Raw genomic sequence first — 20,357 nt, 5'->3', positions numbered from 1 at the left:
AAGAAATGGGGTTACCATTACTATTACTTTAGTAGGTCTCAAACTTACCAGCTGACAAGAAATGGGGTTACCATTACTATCTACTTTAGTAGGTCTCAAACTTACCAGCTGACAAGAAATGGGGTTACCATTACTATCTACTTTAGGAGGTCTCAGAGGAGCCCATTCTCCACCTTTATCAAAGCTAATTACTGACACCAGATTCTCCAACAAGTTCTCCATGTGGGCTCCCTTCTTGACTTGAGTAGCAATATACACACCTCTCAGACCATCCACTTTGTGTATATCAACTAACGAGTCCTCACTAAAGTACACAAAAACATATAATTAAGGAAAATTGACATATAAAGCTTACTTACATTCTTAAACTATCTGACATCAAGAGAGCAATGTTAACTGAATGCTATATTTCTGTATGTGATTACAATGAGTTAAAGTTTTAGTTTTTAAAACATGTACATTACACATTAACTAGAGCACCAAGCAAACATGTTAATGCCCCCATTAAAAACAGAGCAGCAGAGTCAAAACTCAACTTCTCATAAACCAGTAAATTCATTTGTGATTTGTTCATTCTAGAAGCTTTCCAGTTGGTTCCCATATAATGTGTAACTGACTGACGTGTATCTTGTATAAAAGTCAAAATATATGTATGATATTAAATTTCTACAATTTTGGGGTGCCAAAAAAACCTTAGCAGCTTCAAACTTTACTCACAGAAATGTTTTATCTGCTATTATAGAGCTACATGAACATTTATTGCCAGTATTTAATTAATTCAGAGATACTTTGCATAAGATTCATTTTATAAATGTTAATATATATTTTTCACTTTTTTTTTTTTTTGTCTGAGTAAGCACTGCTTTAGGTGCTATTATAAAAATCCGGTATTTTACAACCCCAAACTCCTAACTAGGGTTTGTTCAACTTTCTAATAAACTTTAGATTTTTTCATACATTTCTTAGGTGTGAATGACATGTATAGAGACAAATTTTACATCTAACAGAAACAGGGGTGTTAAAGAAGCTTATTGGATATTACTGTTAAATACTGTAATGCCAAATGGTATCAATCTCGATCCCGGGGTGGTTGACCTTCGCAAGTCTCTGAAAAGATTTTCAAAACTAAATTCATGATTAAACTTACTTTACATTATTAGTATTATTCTTCCTTAAATTTCTCTCTATATATATTGGTTTGATTTCCTTTATATTGAGTTACATTATTATTTTCTCTATTTCCCACCACCTTTTGCCATTATTTATTTTTTCATTTTATTTCTATTGTTTATTTGATTTGATTTTATCTTTATAGAAATTAGTTAACAATTTTCATAACTATTATCCCACATAAGTCTTTTAAGACTTTTAAACACTCCTTTGGCACAAAACTAAACCTGACACAAATAAATCTAGGTTATGGTTGGCTAGCTCTCAAGGCCATCTCATATTGAACATCCGGTTTACGTGACACTGACATCCGACCCGAAATATTTCATCACACTCATTAAACATAACCCCTTATTCTCCTGAAAAAGAAGAATCAACTCTTTGAAAGCACTCAAGTTCTCAGTCTCATTTTGAAAATATTATAACTTTTGTAGGTTATTCTGTGTGCTAACTACTTAACCTGGTGTAAATGATTTTGTTACTTTACTGACATATTACATATATATATATATAGAAATTTCTTTTTCTTTTTCTTACATTCTTTATAAAATATCTTTGATTTTCAATATTGGTATATTATCCACATGAACCAAGTACACGAGTCTTATATATAGTAAAAGATAACTAACTGCTGCAAACAAAAAAAAAAGTCTTTAAGAACTTTAAAAGATCTCTGATGATTTTTTATGGTATATTTATCAGGTCTTGTAAATCTTGTTCAACACCACTGAATACAACAAGGTAATCTATCATAAATCCCAGGTAAAGATCTTTCTGCACTCGGAGACAGTTAGGATACCCGAGAAAGGTACTAACCTGTCATACAACCCAGGTAAAGGAGCTTTTGAGCTCAAATAAAGTACACGTTCTAGTGACAGTGAGAAACTGGTGCCTTTAACATCTGATATGTACAGGTTGGTTTCAAAAGCATCATGCATAACACAAACAAAGACCTGATCTTCACTAGCATCAGCAATATAGAAGTCCTGTAAAAAAAAAAGACACTATTTATTACCATAGGTATCACAAATCCTAACTAACTTACTTGAGTGAAAGCTGCATGGATTTATACACCTCTGGGCTTTCCCTTAATTTTTTATAATATATATTAATAAAAATACTAATAGATAGTGATCTTGAAACAAGACATTAAACATACAATATATTCACTAAAATTTGAAGATAGCTTTTGTATGCTGAAACATCTGTTACAGTTCTTAAACAGATCTTAAAATATAACGTTGATAAATGGAAATATCGGCACATGTAGATACATAGATCTTGAAAGTCAAGTTGTTCAAAACTTGAAAATAGCATTGATAACTGGATCAATTGTTGGTTGAGATGTTACAAAGGAAATATCTGCTGAAGCTTTTCACCAAACACTAATCATAGCAGAACTGTCTGGAAAATGATCTACAGGGAATAGTATAGCTTATAAAATGAGTCAGATCAATGTAGGCCAGTAAGGCAATCACTGACTGGCATGTCCTTTAGCCAATATATAGCCATTATATTTTAAGATCTGTGCAAGAACTCAGATAACAGATGTTTCTGCATATAAAAGCTATCTTCAAGTTTTGTACAACAAAAAAACTTTTCAAATTCACTAAAATTGGCAAACCTGTAATTACAATTCATTACATAGATAGTCAAATATTAATTGTCTTATAAAAAATACAATACACTACAATGACAACCTTGATTTTTAACTTATTACCTACTAAAACTAATTTACTGGTATGGTTTGTTTTAGTTTCACACAACACTATACGAGGGCTATCTGCAGTAGCCATCCCTAATTTAGCAGTGAAAGACTAGAGGGAAGGCAGCTAGTCATCAACACCCACCGAAACTCTTGGGCTACTCTTTTACCAACAAATAGAGGGATTGACTTTCACATTATAATGCTCCCATGGCTGAAAGGGCAAGCATATTTGGTAGGATGGGGATTTGAACCAGCGACCATCAGATTAATATAAATACCCATCTGATTTTCAGTTTTAACCGATAATCACTGATAAAACGAGTGTGTGTTTTCTTATAGCAGAGCCACATCGGGTTATCTTCTGTGTCCACCGAGGGGAATCGAACCCCTGATTTTAGTGTTATAAATCTGAAGACTTACCGCTGTACCACCAGGGGACCAATATTTACTGTCTTTCATGGAGTGACTTAAAAATTCTTCATAAAGAATCATTTTAGAACTCAATATGAAAACGAAAAATATTTAACTTGAGAGAAAGACAAAAATGGAACAGAATATGTCATGTAAAATACACTTGTATATTAAAATAAAACATGACTCAGTTGGGGTATATCAAAATAATGTTAACTTGAGTACAATATAAGTGAAAAAAATGGTAATTAACTTGAATAATACATACCTAAAAAAAAGCAACTAGTTCAGAAAGACAGATGCTTATTTTGAGAAATACAAATCAGAAAACTAAGGATGTCAAAAAATTACATTCTGAACTTGACAAATGTGAAACTGATATCTTTTAGGACAATGTACTGTGCTTTTGATGAGGTACAAATAACTCAGGAACTGAGGAAGTCAGGAAAATGTGGTTATTTTGAGAAACAATTAACTTAGAAACTGGAGCTATTAGGAAAATATACTTTTCAACAGGTTCAAGTAACACAAAAACTGAAGCATTCAGGAAAATGTGCTTATCTTGAGGAATAAGTAACTTATAAACAGAAACTGGAGCTATTAGTAAAACCAGGTTTTTGTAAGAAAAAGTGACCCAAAAACTAAGAAAGTTGGAAAAATGTGCTTGTCTTCAGAAACAAGCAACTGAGAAACTGGGGAACCTTCATAAGAAGATATTAATTTTGTATATTTGAAGTAAATTACAAAAGGACCATACATGCCAGTTATCCTTTATTTGGAATTAACAGACTTCAGGGAAGGCAGATATTTAAAGCATGTACTAACAAATCCTGGACTACTCTAATCAAGTAACTGGATTTGATGGTCATTCCAATAATGTAACCCTTAGCTCCAATGTTCAGTTAAGCACAAGGTGACAATCCCGCATGTTTCACCAACAGGTGGTTACCCCACATATGGAGACTGACTGCCTTGTAGAAGATAAAAAGAATTTCTTTTACTGCTGTTACTAGTGGCTTTCTGGGTGTATACTGTTCTATTGATTTACCATCTTTTGCTTTTCTTAGCTACATCCTAAGGTATTTTGTTTTCCAGAAGTCTAAATCCTTTTGAATTACGATGATGACCTTCTATGATTACCACTTACACCTTACTAGTGCAGAAGAGGTTAAATCCTATCAGAAGAGACACACACAAAACTTGATACTGGGGCTCCTCCTGCAAGTTTATCAGCTTCCTCATAACCCAGCATGGCCTGGCACAGGCGTCCACAGTTGCTTTACTTCCTGCCATTCATCTAGGGCCCAACCACTCTAAGTTTCATGCAGTACTGATTGTGAGTCATTAGTAGATATTATGTTGATGGTTCTGTTTATTTGCAGTTCAATGCTTTCAACAATCCAAAGAAGAGTTTACTTTATGGCTACATCCTTTTGGCTCCTATTGGAAGCTTGAATGTTCCACCATCTTTATGTTGTCACTTCACTATACGATAATGCCCAACCATCTCTCTTTTATCACCTGTGGTGCATTTATGGCTACAATGACAGGTAAATGTCCACCATAATCGTAAATAGGAGCTGACAGGTTTTTTCTGCTTCAATCCTCTGGGCAATCTCTACATTTTGTATATAGGCTAATTTCCACAACTCCCAGTTGTCCTAAATGTAATTCCACAGGAAGAAATATGGGGTTTGGTGCTGACAAGTTATCTCATTGGTGGCTGTACAGCACCTATCCATCCATCACTGTCTGCTGAGGGGTCTCTTAGGCAATCCCCTGGTTTGTTAGTGTTTGCTGCATCATTGTGCAGCTGGAGTAGTATAATGATAGTGGAGAGGAAAATGTATAAACGTTTGCATCCCAAACGAGGTGTCTGGCATTACAATTTCATACTGCTACATACATAAGTATTGTTAGAAAGGTTAAGTAATACTATACAGTACTGCTTACAGATATATCTTGGCTGTTGATCCTATATACCAGATATTCATTCACCCTATTGTTGCACTCAACTAGGTTCCAAGTGGTTTCAAACTGTGACTGATCTTACCTATACATTAGTCCCAGTCTCAAACTCGATGTTTTGTTCAAGATTAAACTGTCTTAAGCTAACTCTAACATTAATCAAGTGCTAGTAATGTACCAGTGCTTACATGTCAACTCACAGTAACTCTAACTGTATTTACAAGTAAACACTAGACCTATAATTAAAACATAGTAACACAGTACTTGACTTGTGCATGTAATTAAATGTATGTAACAAAAAGGAAAGATAAATTAACTCTGTACTTAAAGCTAAGTCATGACAACTTGAACTAAATTTACATAGTTAATAAATGTACCAAAACTAAACACATGGCATATTTGTGCTTATACCTATAACTTAGCAGTTGCTAACTGTGTAATTAAAACTATATCTAATTGTGTAGTAAATTAGTACTTATTAAAGAGCTAAAAAAAAAAGAATAAGTAATCCAGCAACTAAAGCAGTCAAAAAAATGGGTTTACCTTTAGTAATAAGTAGCTGAGAAACTGAAGAAATAAGGAAAATGTATTTATCATAATTTAAGAACAAGTAGCTGAGAAACTAGGGATTGTCAGGAAAGTTTCTCACTTTTATAAGGAATCAAATCATGAACCAACCACATATAAAACAGATGATTATCCACAGTTAAAAAAAGCACAACATTGCCTGAAATGTCACTTTTTTTTCTCTATCTTACAAAATTTATTTTTCTTAAACACGTGTTTCAGAAACCACACATTTCAGGGAACTGTGATTATCTTTCTAAAAATATATTACATTATTTATACCTTACGGTCTAAGTGATTTGGAAATCTTGAATTCTGGAAAGGTCCTCTGTTGTAAGAGATCCACAACTGAAGTGTTCCATTTTTATTATTTGATCCAAAGAGTTGCTGTAAAAGAAAACAGTCCACTAACAGAAGCTGAATAAAATTAATTTCACTATACGAGCTGAACAAAACTAAATTCACTATAGGAAGTAAACAAAAATAACTACATGAACTGAATAAAATTAACTTCACTATAGGAGCTGAACAAAACTAAATTTAGTATATGAACTAACCAAATATAACTTAACTACATGAACTGAACAAAATTAACTTCACTATAGAAGCTGAACAAAACTAAATTCACTATAGGAACTAAACAAAAATAACTTAAATACATGAACTGAACAAAACTAACTTCACTATAAGAGGTGAACAAAGTACTATACCAGCTGAATAAAACTAATCTCACTAAAACTACCTATAGAAAAACTTATGCTGTTTAGTAGGCACTGCTTCTACTGACTAAATTTTATGAGCAGTTTGAGGTTTCTTTATGATGACATTTTTACAGTAATGAAAATGTTTTATCAGTTTTTATTTTCTCTCTACTTGAATTACTAAATGGACAGATGTTTTCAACAAAGGCTAAATTAGGTAAAAAAACATAAGACTACATAAATGGATGAAAATGTTCTCCAAATTAAAAAAAAATCTAATATTGTTTTGTACTTTTTACGAAGACAACATGTTTTTATCTTTCATATGTCATTTCAGTTATAAATGTGAAGATACATAAGGTTCCAGATTTTTACAATGATGAATTAAAAGGCCCTATTTAAAATATCTGATACAAAACTTTGTAATACAGACAGCACCCATGACAAAAATTATTAAACCCGATTTAACACACTAAAAAAACACGTACTTTAACCTCACAATTATGTATTAATATATTACATTCACCTCTCTGCAAAGGATACAGTCCTCATAATCATTACCATACAATTTGAAATATTTGGATTTAAAGTGAAATATACTTTAAGATCTATATACCTGTTTCTTTGTAGCAAAAATATATTTTTCTCTCACTTCAAAGTCCTCAGCATTTGTTAACAACACTTCTTTTTCTAGTTCTGCTTTAAATAATCTAAGTTTCAAAACAGTTGATCTTTTTTCAGGTTCTTGTCTCTCCACAAACAGCACATCATCAGCATCAATATTCTCAACACCCCTGTAAAATAAATCCTAATGAAAATATTCTATATAATACTTTCTAGTTTGTTAAACACACTTTATCATAACTTTTACACGAATAAAAGTTTTGCATAATTTAGCATAGAAATACATTATGAAGACCGTATGCTCTCCTTTAACTCTCTCACTAAGGGCTGGAAGGAACTAACCGATTTCGTGATCCCAAATTGACCTTTATAGTTTTCATACCATAACTTCTAATATGTTTTGTGTATTTTCACGAAATATCACAAGCTTTCAGTAATCATTACAGTTTTTGTAGACAAAAAATCAGAATGTTTAATGAAGTATTTTCACTAAATATTTTTTCCATGAATATATGGAGTTAGTGTTGACTGCTCCAAGTACAAAATGATTTTCAAGTTAAGATTAAAAATACTTTTCTTCATCTGAAAAATCTCAAATTTCAGTTGTGTAATCTCTAAAACCTCCTAAATAAATTTCAAATTTTTTTTCAGTAAATCTTTACATTTTATGTTATTTTCTTTACCCTAACTCTACACGAGGATGGTCAGTTTGACTGACCTCATAACCAGCAAAAAATAATACTAAAATAAATCTAAATTACCCTTTTTTTTCTTTCTAGAATGAATTCAAATTGTAACATGAAACTAAATTTATTTATTCTAAATAGCTTTAAACTCGTAATAGTATACACCTGTTTATACTTAAATTTTATTGTTTAATTGCTCTTTGAACTGTATCTAACTAATATTCCCACTACAGAAGTTGTAAATCACTTGGCAAATGTGTAGTTCACGTTACCCAAAAGAATTACATAACACACAGGCTTGTCGAGAGTGTACCATGTGAAAATATTTTATTATTATTATGCTTTATTTTACCTAATCTAACCTTATCTTACCTATAAACTTTCTAATTTTTTACATTTTAGATATATTTATATTAATAAATAAAGAATATACATGAAGAGCAACAAATATAGTACTTATCTGGGTCTTCTTTTTTGCTGTCGAATGTCAATGAAACTTAACCATACTTTTTATGTTAATGGTACTACTGGACTAAATAATTTTTTATTTAATTAAATAATGCACCAAAGAATACAGAATAATAACATGCAAAAAGCACACAATGTCCTATAACTATCATAATTTTTCTGAGTTTCTAACTTTGCAACAAGAGACATTAAAAATTCATCTAAGCTGATCAATGTGTTTCCCATGGGAATATAGTAAGAACTGGAAGCAAAACAGACAATTCTCTGTACAGAAAATAACATAGTATGTCATTTGATATGTTAAAACCTTGACTTTCTATTGGTTATAAATAATATAGTATTAAACATCAAACAGAACTATTGGCAATTTGTTAAAGAGAGAATGTGACAGGTGGGCATGTGAAGAGAGATCTGATTTTCTAGTTTATGGCTCTGAAACCAAATAAGATTGAAAACTATAAAAATTATGTTTTGCCTGAGTGATGACAACATTATAATGAGTAATTTATGTTAAATTTCATACTTCTCATAGAAATCATAAATAAATTAGAGAAGAGGAGATCCCGAGAGAGCAAATGCCACAATTCTCATACTAGGGGCAATTTAACACTGCCTTATAAAATTAAGAACTTAAAACTTATATAATATTAAATTTTGGATTATTAGCTATGTTTTGATGCCAAGTTTATTTGTATATCATGATAATATAGTATGTTAATTAAATTCTCAATGTAACTCACTAAAACCTCATGGCATGCACAGAAAGAAATACCATAGTGAGAGGGTTAAGCTAGGGTTTGGTTAGAACACCATTTTTAACACATTTAGTTTCATAAGATTCCTTCACAAGAAATTTACATGCCTGATCTTATGAAAATCTGAATGCCAGGTTAACACTGTAAGTTAAAATAGTTTTTAACATACTAATGCCTAATCTTAAAATTGATTAATTAAATACTTAATGTATGATACAATTTTGTGCTAGCAAGTGATCTGTTAGAAACTGTGCTAAAGTTAATATGTGTATGATTATGTAAAAGTGAATGAGTTATGACGATCAAACATTTATTTCAAGAAAGAAGTCAATGTTCACTGATTTTAAAATACACTACTCAAAACAGTTAAAGGATTATCAAAATTTGTAATTTGACAAATATAACATAATATAATCATCTCCCTCTCCTTGGTTCACTGTTATGCAAATCAGACATCTGATGTTTAGTCACAGAACTACAAATGCAAATGAGTGGTCATTCAACCTATATTATATATAATAGCCCCTGTCATCAGTCACAAACTACTCATGAACCATGGCTAAACCGCAAAGAAGAAATCTCACATGGAGAGCCACTGCACAAAACAAGCTGGCCAATCACACCGGGCTGTTGGTTGCAAGTTTACTCAAAGTGCCACTAGCAACATCTGAGATCCTTTCTGAGCTAATGTCACAGTTGCTTGTATACCCAAACAAGGCCGATGATCTACAACACATGCAGCTGACAATTATCTATCAGTTTTATCTCACTTCAAATCTGTTGAATCAAATGTATGCAGTACCTACTGAACACTGTGCAGATGGTTGAAAAAAAGACTTCACAAGGTATGTCAAGACACTCAATGAAGGTTCACTCCACTCACACCGAACAATGGATTAACAATGTGTGGAGCCATATTCTTCACACTACAGCCACATAACAGGTGTATACTCATTTAACGAAAATCTGGAACCAAATCCAAATTCCACTTTAAACCAGGAATGTGACATATCTCTCACCCCCACCCTCCATGTTAAACTTGTTGATATATTCTTTAAAGTAGAAAGGAGTAACAGAATGGAACATTCTACATAATCCCTGATCTTCAGTCTCAACAAGCCTGTAAAAGAGTTTCATAACACATCAAATGACTCCGGGTCCTAAACAGCTTTGAAGCAGCTCGTTTCTAAGAGTGATCAAATATACCCCAGGGCCTTTTAAACACACTGCTTTTTAGCAAGCAACATCAGTGACAAGCTGCCTTTACTCAACTTCAAAGTGAAGTGGTGAACTGTAAAACAACCTGTACCAAAAGTAGTTTACAAGTGTAGGCTGAATGAACAATCAACCAATAATTTGCATTTCAGATCTTATTGATTTCTATAGAAATGACCCGAAATTTTATAACAGTGACTTTACCCTTTCATGGATAATGTACTATAAATTCCAATTAGTCTTTGTTTTGTGTACAATATGTTGTTTATGCATTGGTTATCTTGTTTAGACAAGATCATGATAGTGAATTATGTAAATCTAATATGTTGTTTATGCATTGGTTATCTTGTTTAGACAAGATCATGATAGTGAATTATGTAAATCTAATATGTTGTTTATGCATTGGTTATCTTGTTTAGACAAGATCATGATAGTGGATTATGTAAATCTAAGTACAGCCTCAGACATTTATGAATATTTACCCTCAACACAAAAGGCAAAAACTTTCTAATAATAACAATTCAGCTATATGAATGAAAAAAACACTATTTGCACATGTAACAAACTTTTGTCATTTCTTCTTAAGAGTACACTACTGCTAACAACGTTGGTATAACTTACCAAAAAAAAGCCTTGACATGCCTATCTAGCTCATTCCATGTAACTCCAAAATCTTCAGACAGCCACAACTAGGGAAAAAAATTAAAACCAAATTTACAGCACACATCTTCACAGACATACCAGCTAAGAAAACAAAAGAAACAGTTGTCACCTGCAGGTATAACATATGTCATCAAATGAACCAGACAAACCTTTTCCATACTTCCTTTTTAGTATTTTTTTTCAACATAGGTGGTGCCTGGTTTTACAAAAACAAAACTTGTTCTTGTAAAGAGGAGTGAATTTACCAAAAAAAAATGCACTATCAACATTAAAATAATTAATGATAAATTGACTTTGAAAAAGGAAAGTGTTCAGAATATAAAAAATGTGTCCAAAAATGACCAAGAAACTAAATATTAATCTACATAATGGTATTCAAGTTACAAGTATACATTTCTTCAGTTTTTTCTCTTTTAGGATGTATTAACAGTGTTGAATCAGTTAAAAACACATCGAACAACCACATTTCATGTGAAAATTAGATGCCTGATTTTGAATAACTTTATGAGTACAAACATAAGATGAATAGAGAATCAAAATGGACAAAATAAAGGTAACCAAAGGTAAAGCAGAAATAAAATGAATTCTTAGCTATTTAACCTGTATTTTTTTTTATGGTACACTTGGAAACATTTTGGATTTGACAATATTTTTTCTAGATTTAATTAGATTGTCTTAATTATTAATGGACAATATTAGACAGACATGCCTTTTTTTCTTTATCATTTTTATCCATTCCCAAGACCACATCAGCCCGTGTTGGATGAAATGCTATCACTTCGGGTTTGAAAGGAACAGATGCAGATTCAAAGGTTTCTCCAAAGTCTTGAGTTAGAAAGAGATACCCATGGGTGACATCTGTGAAAATATACTAAAAACAAAACAAGGTTCATGAAACATAATTATAAAATTTGGTTTTTAGAAACCATTTTGATAGAAGTTTTCTTGAGTTCCTAAATATTGCTTAAGTTTTAATACTGAAATAATCAGTCACAATGTCAATTACAGCAGCCATTGTTGTTAGTCAACATACTAATATATATAGTTAGAAACATTTCTTTCAGAAATTCACCTTTCAAGGTTTATTTTACCTAAGTAACCACTTACATTAAACTAATACAAGGTCAATGAATAACACGATTGTGTCAAATTTCCCTTAAAAAAGTATTTCACAAGGATTATCAAACAATGAATAAAAACTAAGAATCAATCTTGAAATCAGGCAACTATCATTGTTACAGAAAATGGTACTTTAAAAAAGTATATTAGTTTTTAGGCCCACAGACCATAAAAACTTTTATCAAAAGAAGCCAAGGATTTATATAAATTATTTCACAGCTATCTGTTATCTAAACCATAAATGACTCATGATAGGAAAACAGTGTCCAATAGAAACTCAATTCACCATAAAAGTGTTTGTAGATAATTTTTCCAGTAATATGTATAAATTCCAAATACACTTAAAGTACCTTATGTCAATTAATGGGTCAAAATGTGCTTGTCACAATCTTTTACAGAGTTACATTCAAAATTTAATTAAACAACTTTATTATCTCAATCGTTGTCAATAAGCCTGATATCAAAATGTCTGCACTCCAAATTGTCCATTTTAGATCTTTCAATGCTTATATATTTTTTGAGTGTACAAATAATTAGAAATACATACTATTCATACTGTCAAAACAGAATACAAACTTAAAGCCTCCAATCTTCTTGCTTTACTGAGAAATAAAAATAAAATGTTTAAAACAACATGACCCACCCCTCCCATATTTTGTTTCTCAAAAAATGTCAATAATTCTGTGTAACATTACTATAGGATTATTTATAACCAACAGAAAGGGCAGATTCCTATTTACAAGTTCCCTTATATGGTTATTTCACTTTGGTGTTCATAAATGGCCTCAGTTTCATAGTTTACAATTGTGGGGTTCAGTTTCAAATACCCAACAGAATCTTTTTAACCTATTTATAGCTTAGTTAGAAAACCAGTTATAGTAATTTGGGGACATTCTATATCTCTTATATATTTTTTGTGTTCAAAAATGCACATTTGAAAGGAGCATTAATGATTTTATGAAGAACTAATGTAGTATGAAAAATCTTGAGCTGAGGAAGTACCATCTTGAACACAAATTAGTGAAATAGGTTTCAACTCTAATGTAAGTCAAAAATGTCTTATTTTTTATTTATAATTTTTATTTATTGTTATACATTTTTAAAAAATAGCTAAAATGTAAAAAAATATAAACTTAGATTAGATTACAAAAGCAAATGAAGAAAAAGGTAAATATAAATTTACACTCCTGCTGTGGTGAATTGTATTTTTGATTTTATTTTGTATTTTTAATTTTGTCTTCCTCTGTACATTGATGATCTTGAGTTAGGATAGAGTTTGTTTCTTGTTAAGTACAAAGCTACCCAATGGGCTAAGCCTCCCGTGCCCACCATGAAAATCACTTTTCAATCACTGACTCAGTAAAGAATTTGTAAATTCACAGACAAATCTTTAGTCAGAAAATCTATTTTTTTGTATTAACTAAGAGCCTGCTAAATTTCATAACAGTATAGTACATTCAGAGTTATAGATAACATTACCATGTAATAGCTTCACAAAAATGGGATTGGTTCAATGGACTGATGCTATTAACAGACTATTAAAGATATACAGGTAGCTGAATTTCTTTACCACAGAAGTAAAAAAAGTAAAAAGTTAGACCATTTAACAATATGTCATAAAAATATGTATACGAAAAACAAGTTTTAAATAGAGTAACACTGTTTAAGAACATTAAAGTTAATACTGATCCAAAGTGTGGGACCAATCTATGTTTTGCAACATTAGTAAAATATTAACAGAAAGTAATAAAAATATTTTTATGAAACAAAGAAGAAAAAAAGAAAAACCTGTATCAATTTTAAAACCAAAATGCCTTTGTAATAATTTGTAAAACCAGATGTAGTGACTGATTTACAATGTAGACATAAATGTGCTTTTTTTATACTGTAGCCTCACTTTCATTAAGTTATGTTCAAAATTTGACTAAACAACTTTGATATCAATGTATGATAATAAATTTGGCACAAAAGTTAGTTATAATTCAAATTCTCAATCTCCACTTCTCTTTGTCGTGTGATGCATTTGCTCTAAAAATTGCCCATTTTAAATTTCCTTTCACCCCTACATAATCTTCTGAGTTTGACATACATTAAACATATATACCATAGATACTACCAAGCCATAATGTAAATTTGTAGCCTCCAAATCTTTTGCTTTACTGAGGAATAAACAAGAAAGTTAAACCCACATGTCATACCTCTCCTATCACATCCTGTCTTTCAAAATTGTGAGTAATTCTCTCTCAGATTTGTTATTGGATTATTTATAATCAACAGAAAGAGAAGATTTTGTTTTCCTAAATTCTTATGAGGCTACTTCATTCATAAACCAGGCTTGGCAATATTTGGCCCCAGTTTCAATGTTTGCCTTTGTAGTGTTTTCGTGACCAATTAATGCAATTTTTTAATTCATTTAGAAATTAGTTAGGAAAACAGTAAAAGTATAGTAGTTTTAGAACATTCTATTTCTTGTGGGTGATAATGTTTTAAGTTCTAAATTGCATAATTGAAATAAAAACTATATTTTACAATACTAACATCATTACAAGAAAGATAGGCTTACAGTGTTTCATCATCTGAAAACAAAATGCTTGAACTTCAGAAATGACTATCAAATTTCTTGTTGTGTATATTCTTGTTATAAAAGTAACTAAAACATAAAAATCAGAAACTTATTCAATTAGATAAGCAAACATAAATGGAAAAATTAAATAAAAAATTAATTGTGTATCTATCATAGCATACTTTTAATTAATCATTTATTCACACAAAGCTGTTCTGTTATAATAAACGGTTTTTGGTGTACTCTGAGAGAGTCTAAGTACAACTGTAAAGCAATAAAACTACATAAACCCAGATTTTAGAAGTCTATTAACTTTTGTTGTAAGAATAAATATTGTAAAACTTTCTGTTACAAAAAATTTAAACTTTTTCTTATTTTTCAACTTTTCATTTTACTCTACATTTATAATTTTGCTACAGTTAGTATTAGGGTAGAGAAAATAACAGATAAAATAAAAAGTTTTACTTAAGAAAACTTTTGATATCCATTTAAGTGATTCTAGAGGTTATGCAAATGAAATATGTAAATAAGTATTTTTACTCTTAACATTAAAATCGCCTTGCACTCAGACTAGTCAGACTCAGACAGACTCCATAAATTCACAAACAAGTTTTAGTAAAAATACTATATTAAAAAATATGATTTTTTATGTACAACAGATTTGTAACATTTATTAAAAGCTTGCAAAATTTCATAAACACACACACACAGCAAATTCTAAATTACAGTAAACATTGCAATGTATAGGATCACATAAACATGGGTTGGTGTAATTCACACAGGGTTAAATGAAGATCACCTAAAATGACAATAACATACAGTCTGCATGTGTTTTAGTGAAGTTTCCATACAAAACTCACTCACTGGCCATTCAATGCTATTATTAATCATGGTTAAAATTCCCTTCAAAAGTTCACATTAAAATGGCGTGTAGTAAACCTCTATCATAAAGCTGTTTCAATGATGGCCCCAGCCTGATTATAGGCTATCTTATCTTGGCAACTTCTCTACAGTATTCAGTCATGTATTTCTTAATTTTATTTGTTATTTTTACCTGAATGATAACAAAATGGAACAAAAAAAGAAAAATGGATTTGTTCACTGTTATTATTTATGTATGAGATATACTAATTTAATAAAATACAAATGCCTGTATACAAATATTAGTGAATGGGTGAACTCTTCTCTGTTAATCACAGTGATTCATAATATCAAATAACTGTTAAAAACCAATACTCACCCTATTGTTTGTCACAGGACTAATATAAAACATAGAAATTGTTGAAGTCTTTTCTGGAGATATGCGCATAAACTTTTCCTGTACTTCTGAGAAAGTTTTTCCATAATTATAGGAAAAAAATACCTTGGAGCTACTGCCCTCTTGGATCACTCGATTGCGAGCCAAACAAATCACTATTTTGCTGTTTTTTCCAGCCCAAAGAACTGAAAGCTGCTCATGACTATCATTCAAAGGGAACTGAAAAGCAATAAAAAATTATTAGAATTATTTTAACAGAAACATTTATTAAGTTTACCTCAGTAAATTCAAAATGACATCTGATCAAAACCCATGTCTATCAGACAAACTAATTTCAGCACTAAAAAACAAAACGCTATTAGTTCTCAAAAAACATATTTAGATTAGTATATTAACTTTGGTACATTTTGTTTATAGAAAACAATTTTTTGTTTAAAAACTTTCCACTAAACATACAATATCTTATCTATTCAATATAACAAACAGTTACTGTGAAAGTTTTCTCTAACAAAATAAATTGTAAATTAAAAACACTCCTTGTTTATAACAACAACTAAGCACTTTTACATTTTACTTCTCCAGTAATGGATAGCTAAAATCCATTAATCATTTTATTTCTGGTAAGCCATTATGTGGATTCAATCAATGTACACTTCTACCTCTCACATTTCATCATTATATCTTAATTCAACCAAAATCTGGTATCAGATTAGTTAACACAGAAACCACTTTAAGACAATAAAGTTTGGTGGTCGCTTGAATGGGTGATGAAGAAAACTTTATTACAAGTTTAACATAGTAACAAATGTATAACATTTCTACATGGTTTGTCAGCATCAGATACAAGTAGTTTACACAAACACAGGAATATACATACAGTATGGAACAAAGAGGTCACATGACCAGAGATTGCTAAACCACTTAATAAAGGTATCTTGGCACCCTCACTTGTTGGCTAAGAGTAGGGTTGTTTTGTTCAATTAAAATGGCTATGGATATACTGTGGTTTTTTGAAGTTCAATAGTGGTAAACATGGGAGGATTTTTTTATTATATTCCATGAATCTGGTTTCTAATTTTCTTTAATTTTTCTAATATAGAATTCTGAACATTTATTACATGTTATTTTATAAATGATGTTGGTACTGTATGGTTCTACATAATTTTTATTTAGAAGCAATTTTAGTTTAGGACCCAGTTTTTGAATGAATTTAAAGTCAAAATGAATTTTATGCTTAATGACTAATTTTGTCCGAGTGTGGATATTTTTGAACTGATTTCAGGGACAAAAGGTAAACTACTGAGTAATGTTTTTGTTGGTTGATTAACTAGTTATAATTTTGTTCACTAGTTGATGTTTCTTTGTTATGGTAGCTATGCAAGAATTTTCAACATTTTCTTCATTCACACCAACAAATTTCCATCAGTGATGATAACCTTCTTACTCTGTAGTTTAAACTTTCTGTAAATAGAGCCCAGAATCCTATTTATCTTTTCACCACTTCCAAACATTCAGCTGAAAGTTTGTTCAATCATTGCACACAAATCCTTCTCCATTTCCCTTTCTCCAAAACATTAACAATTCTACAACACAAAAAATAAGAATTTTATAGTTTCCATATACTAAATGCATTTATTTTAAATTAATTTTCTACAGAATACTGTAGTTCACTCAGCAAAACTGTCCAAATGTTTCTACATTAAAGTAGTACTTTCTCAAGAAACTGCCTTACTCACCAGTTCAGTATCACCATAAACTTTAGAAATCTCACTTCTTATACAGTAGTCCCTAGCACTGATATAAACAATAAACAAGAATTGTGACAATTTACCAAAATTCTGTCTTCCACTTTCAAGTTAATTTTTAACATATCTTATAAGAAGCATTCTGGATGTCAAGATTCATAACATATACAGACATGAAAAAATCCTATTTAAAAATCTCCAATACTAGTGAGACAAGAAATCTTCTAAAACCATGATCAGAATTTTTAATCCAATTATAACCATCACATTGCCCTTCCAAGTACTTCCTGGTAAGAGATTTCAACAGCTTATCAACTAGTCAGACAGACTAAGTGGTCTGTCTGATTCTGGGTCTTCCTTTGACCTTTTTTTCAATCTCCAAAGAAAATGTTCTTGTGTTTGAAAACTTCACAGATATAAGAAGGGACCATTTGGACCATCTCAGCTTCCCCATTTTCTTTCACTATCTAATCTTTACCTCTAAAATACTCATCCAATCTCCTTTTAAACTCCTCCTACCACTCCTGAAAGCAAGATATTCTATAAGCTGATCACCCCTATTAGAAAAGTAACTTTGTCTTAACAGTATTACATAATTACTTTCATTTTACTAGTGATTTTCATATTGGTGTTTAGATTAGTTATTTAGTGTTAAAATAACTTATCTCCTTTTGTGTTGTTTTTATGGTTTCCTACAGCTTGCTAGAATGAGACATGATAAATGCAACGAGGAGGTTATTTGATAAAGTGTGGATTAAGCTTCTATGCCTAACTCAAGTTTACTTTAGGCATAAGTTTCATAATTAGAAACAGAATATTCTTAAAGTTGCTCTTGATGTTAGTGAAGAACATAGATGCAAAATGCATTATATTCAATTTTACTATTTTGAGCAAGCAGGGATATGAATAATGAAATAAAATTACATTCACTTGAGGGAAAGCTATCAGGAAGATTACATTCCCTCATATAAAGTTGCATTCTCTCATGAATTGTTTTTTTTATTTAATCCATGCAAAATTTTTGCTTTTACAGCTAAAAAGATGAAATTCCTTAAGCAAAGTTAATTTCCTTGGGAAGGTAATATTTCAATCCCTGGTGAATCAACTTTTTTCTCCAGATTTCACATAAAATGCTATGAAATCAAAAGTGGCCTATTTATTAAATCAAACCATTACAAATTACTATATAAAAATTTTTAAAAATCAAACCATTACTTATTTCAAATTCTACAAAATATATTTCATTTCTGTACACACACCTTATATCCATAAGCCTTTTTAGTCAAAATACTGCATATCCATCAATACAATGTCACTAGCAGCTCAGTTTTGTCACAACTGTAAGCTCTTTATATATATTTGTTAATGTATTTTAATAGTTTTATTGATTCCCCTCTCACTCGTAAGATGCCAGACTCCACTAACACTGATGGAAATTCATTCCATGAATCAATCATTCTGTTTGAAAAATAAAACTGTCTTAACTGGAGCCTAGTCTGTTTTTCAAATATTTAACTTGTGTCTCTTCAGCCCATTATATTCAGAACATAAGTAAATCAAAAGCTTTTATCCTATCAATTTTCTACATAATACTGTAAACTTAAGAGTACTTATTATCCTTCTTTTTGCAGGAGAAGAAAATAGATCTAAACCTATCCCTGTAAGATCTACCCTTGAATTCTTCATAGTAGCCTTCTTCCGAACTCTTTTCAATAAATCAATATAATTTTTTTAAACATGGAGTCCAAAACTGTACACTGCTCCAAGTAAAGCTTGATTAGTGATCTCGTAATCACTAGATACATAAGTAGAAATGTAAACTCAAAAATGATATTAACTTTGTGACAAGCAACAGAACACTGCATCAATGGTTTATCCACCAGTGTAAGAATATCCTTTTCTTCAGCTATACCATTTCTATTAAATGTGGATTCCAAATTATGAGAAATTAAATTAAATGCATTACCTTTACCAAACATCTATCCAACTAATCAACTGACCACAGTACTTCAACATCCATACTACAGCTAGTACCAAAGAGCTTAATGTCATTAGCAAACTTTATTAACTTATTAATTAAGACCTATCAATAAAACCCTGGTATTGGGCACAAGGCCTCTTCAGCATTAGATATGACAGATACAGTATGGTTGACATATTGTTATACATTCTTCTTTATTTACACTCCTTAACATAAATAAAAAGAATCAAATTCCCATGCACCAAGGCCCTGGGGCAATGCACTAGTAACAAGGTTCCATTAATAACGGTTTTTCCATTTTATCCTATCCAAACAAACTATAATCCTTATCATCAGTTTCATAAGAATTAACACATTGGAAAAAGATAACAGGTTAGTATGGGGCAATTTCCTTCAGTGCATCTTTTATCATATACTATTTCACAAGATGATTTTGCAAAGCTGTTTTTGTCACCTCCATAATCATTCCCAGTTACAAAGTATGACTAACTCCCTCTATAATTATTCTCACTACAAAAATACGAATAACTCTCTCTATAATTATTCCCACTACAAAAGTATGACTAACTCTCTATAATTATTCCCACTACAAAAGTATGACTAACTCTCTTTATAATTATTCCCACTATAAAAGTATGACTAACTCTCATAATTATTCCCACTATAAAAGTACGACTAACTCTCTCTATAATTATTCCCACCACAAAAGTATGACTAACTCTCTCTATAATTATTCCCACCACAAAAGTATGACT

General features: G+C 30.8%; 1 protein-coding gene across 1 annotated transcript in view; it reads right to left on the bottom strand.

The window, feature by feature from the left end:
* Positions 1-20,357, bottom strand: part of LOC106464933 (sortilin-related receptor-like) — a 100,786-nt gene that overhangs the window by 77,016 nt on the left and 3,413 nt on the right. Inside the window, exons 2-8 of the mRNA XM_022392746.1 lie at positions 15,859-16,095; positions 11,646-11,807; positions 10,895-10,962; positions 7,142-7,319; positions 6,107-6,211; positions 1,987-2,156; positions 106-304 (exon numbers count right to left, since the gene is read on the bottom strand). Coding sequence (XP_022248454.1) covers positions 106-304; positions 1,987-2,156; positions 6,107-6,211; positions 7,142-7,319; positions 10,895-10,962; positions 11,646-11,807; positions 15,859-16,095 — 1,119 coding nt within the window. The remainder of the gene's footprint in view (positions 1-105; positions 305-1,986; positions 2,157-6,106; positions 6,212-7,141; positions 7,320-10,894; positions 10,963-11,645; positions 11,808-15,858; positions 16,096-20,357) is intronic.

Source organism: Limulus polyphemus, unplaced genomic scaffold (assembly GCF_000517525.1).
Source record: "Limulus polyphemus unplaced genomic scaffold, Limulus_polyphemus-2.1.2 Scaffold1788, whole genome shotgun sequence".
Lineage (NCBI taxonomy): Eukaryota > Metazoa > Arthropoda > Merostomata > Xiphosura > Limulidae > Limulus > Limulus polyphemus.
This window is presented reverse-complemented; position numbering and strand designations above follow the sequence as displayed.